This window comes from Anopheles coustani, chromosome 2 (assembly GCF_943734705.1).
Source record: "Anopheles coustani chromosome 2, idAnoCousDA_361_x.2, whole genome shotgun sequence".
Classification (NCBI taxonomy): Eukaryota; Metazoa; Arthropoda; class Insecta; order Diptera; family Culicidae; genus Anopheles; species Anopheles coustani.
Genome location: NC_071289.1, coordinates 14,946,614 through 14,948,462, shown reverse-complemented (window position 1 = coordinate 14,948,462; position 1,849 = coordinate 14,946,614). Strand labels below are relative to the sequence as shown.

Below are 1,849 nucleotides of genomic sequence, written 5' to 3'. Positions count from 1 at the left end.
TGCTGTACGCAGTCTTCAATCGAAGAAAGGAACGGGAATTGGTTGGAAAAAACTTTTCACAAACAACTACTGATGATTCTGAACAAATCAATACTAGCGTAAATTATACAAAGGTTAAGTTAAATATTAGAATCTGGTGGATATTATTTTTACTGGAACATGTTACAATCATGTTTGCCTTGCGTGTTTTGGTAAAGTCAAATGATCCATCCAAACTATTAGTTCACCTCACGAATCATCATTCTACTATAAGACAAACTGCGCCAGTCATCTTTGAAGTGGAGCCAGTTCATCGAGTACGCATCTGTTACATTTTTGTAACCACCGTTCAGATTGGAATTGTGACAATTGTTGTACCACCATGCACCATAGAAGTCCGGTGCGCAGGCCCAATGGCTGAGACCATCGTTGTCCACATCGGGCGTGCTAAATTTCATACCGTTGTGGATTTTCAATGAATCACCCGCTGTTCCATCGTGATTCCCTACCTTCAACCTGTATCCCTCAGCTTCACTGTCAATTACGAACTCATCATAATGCGCGTAACCATAGTTTCCATAGTAGTCTTCCATCTCTACCATAAGTTCGTGTTTTCGGGCCGTAGTCATTTTGTGTAGGTGCTCCAACCCGAACCAGAACTCCCCGTTTAAGTTTCCGAAACCATTTCGATAGTCAGTCCAATTGCGGTAAAACTTCTCTTTGCCATCATACCGGTGTTGGAAAACCAGCCATCCGCCACCAAAAACGGACTGCTCACAATATACTGCTACGTTTTGGCCGGGCTCGAGTTGAATCACATACGCGCCGGAAAGTGTGGTTGGAACATCCTCGCATGATTTGTAGATGCCCTTATGCTCAGCAGTCATGAGTGTCGTCACGGGAGCCTCCGCTTTTATGCTTTGCATTTCGATCAACTCCTTTTGGAGGTCGACAACCTTCTTTGTTACACCTTCCATCTTAAGAAGATCGGTTTCCAGCTTTTGTTGTATGTTGTCAATTTTTCCAAACAAATTGCTTTTCTCCTCAGCTAGCTTGGCTTGCAAATCGGCCTCTGTAGATGTCGTTTCCTGCAAGACAGTTTGCAGGGCTTCGTTCCAAAAAGTCTCCATTCCTTCATTTAGTTTACTTAGGCGACTTGCCTCACTAGCTTTTACGGCGTCTTCCGTTTCCTACAATGAGTTGAGCTTTATCGATATGCGTGTTTAGGAGTTTATAGTTAGTTTCGTGTCTTACCTTTAACGTTTGTCTGATTTCAAGCAATTGTTCTTCCAAACTGTGCTTCATGTTTTGCAACTCATTGCGCACCATTTCGTCATTAAGCGACTGAACGTCTAGTTTACTCACAAGCAGGTCTATATCATTTCCATTGGAATACAAAACTCCTCTTGCAGTGTAATATGTAGTATAAGTCACAATGATACAGCATGGTAGTAGGCACAAGTAAATAAAATACATGCCAACCTCCATGACTTCGAAATATTCACGCACTTTAACGCACAACACAACTCTGCACAATTTGACGAACTTCTTCAAAATGATGGTCAGCTGCGGCACACGTTGTGATTTTATATAGACCAAACACATACGAAAATGCGCAGCTGATAATCATGACGGGCTGGTGTGATTTTGGGAACATGATCGCACCAGAATAACAAACTTCCCTAGTCGCTTCGAAATGGGAAACTTCCTTAGTCTTTATTGCAGCCAATTCTTCCCCAAAAATGTTTTCGGACCTAAGCACGATTTCAATTGCAAGTAAACAGTGAGATGTGGGTTTCCCTCCTTTTCACTGTAATCGCAAAAGGTAAGGTCATGGACTTAGCCTCTCATCCAGTGTTTCTTAAACACT

At 42.2% G+C, this 1,849-nt stretch overlaps 1 protein-coding gene across 1 annotated transcript; it reads right to left on the bottom strand.

Annotated features, from left to right (window-relative positions):
* Positions 1-218: 218 nt before the first annotated feature.
* Positions 219-1,308, bottom strand: LOC131262489 (fibrinogen-like protein A). Its single transcript, XM_058264501.1, has 2 exons — positions 1,234-1,308; positions 219-1,169 (listed from the first exon to the last, which is right to left on the bottom strand). Exons 1-2 carry the CDS (start codon positions 1,306-1,308, stop codon positions 219-221), a joined length of 1,026 nt encoding a protein of 341 aa, XP_058120484.1.
* Positions 1,309-1,849: the final 541 nt, after the last annotated feature.

Coding starts and splice junctions, on each gene's coding strand:
- LOC131262489 (XM_058264501.1), bottom strand. CDS start 1,308: ATGGTGCGCAATGAGTTGCAAAACATGAAGCACAGTTTGGAAGAACAA. Junction 1,170..1,233: donor AAATCAGACAAACGTTAAAG/GTAAGACACGAA, acceptor AACTCATTGTAG/GAAACGGAAGACGCCGTAAA.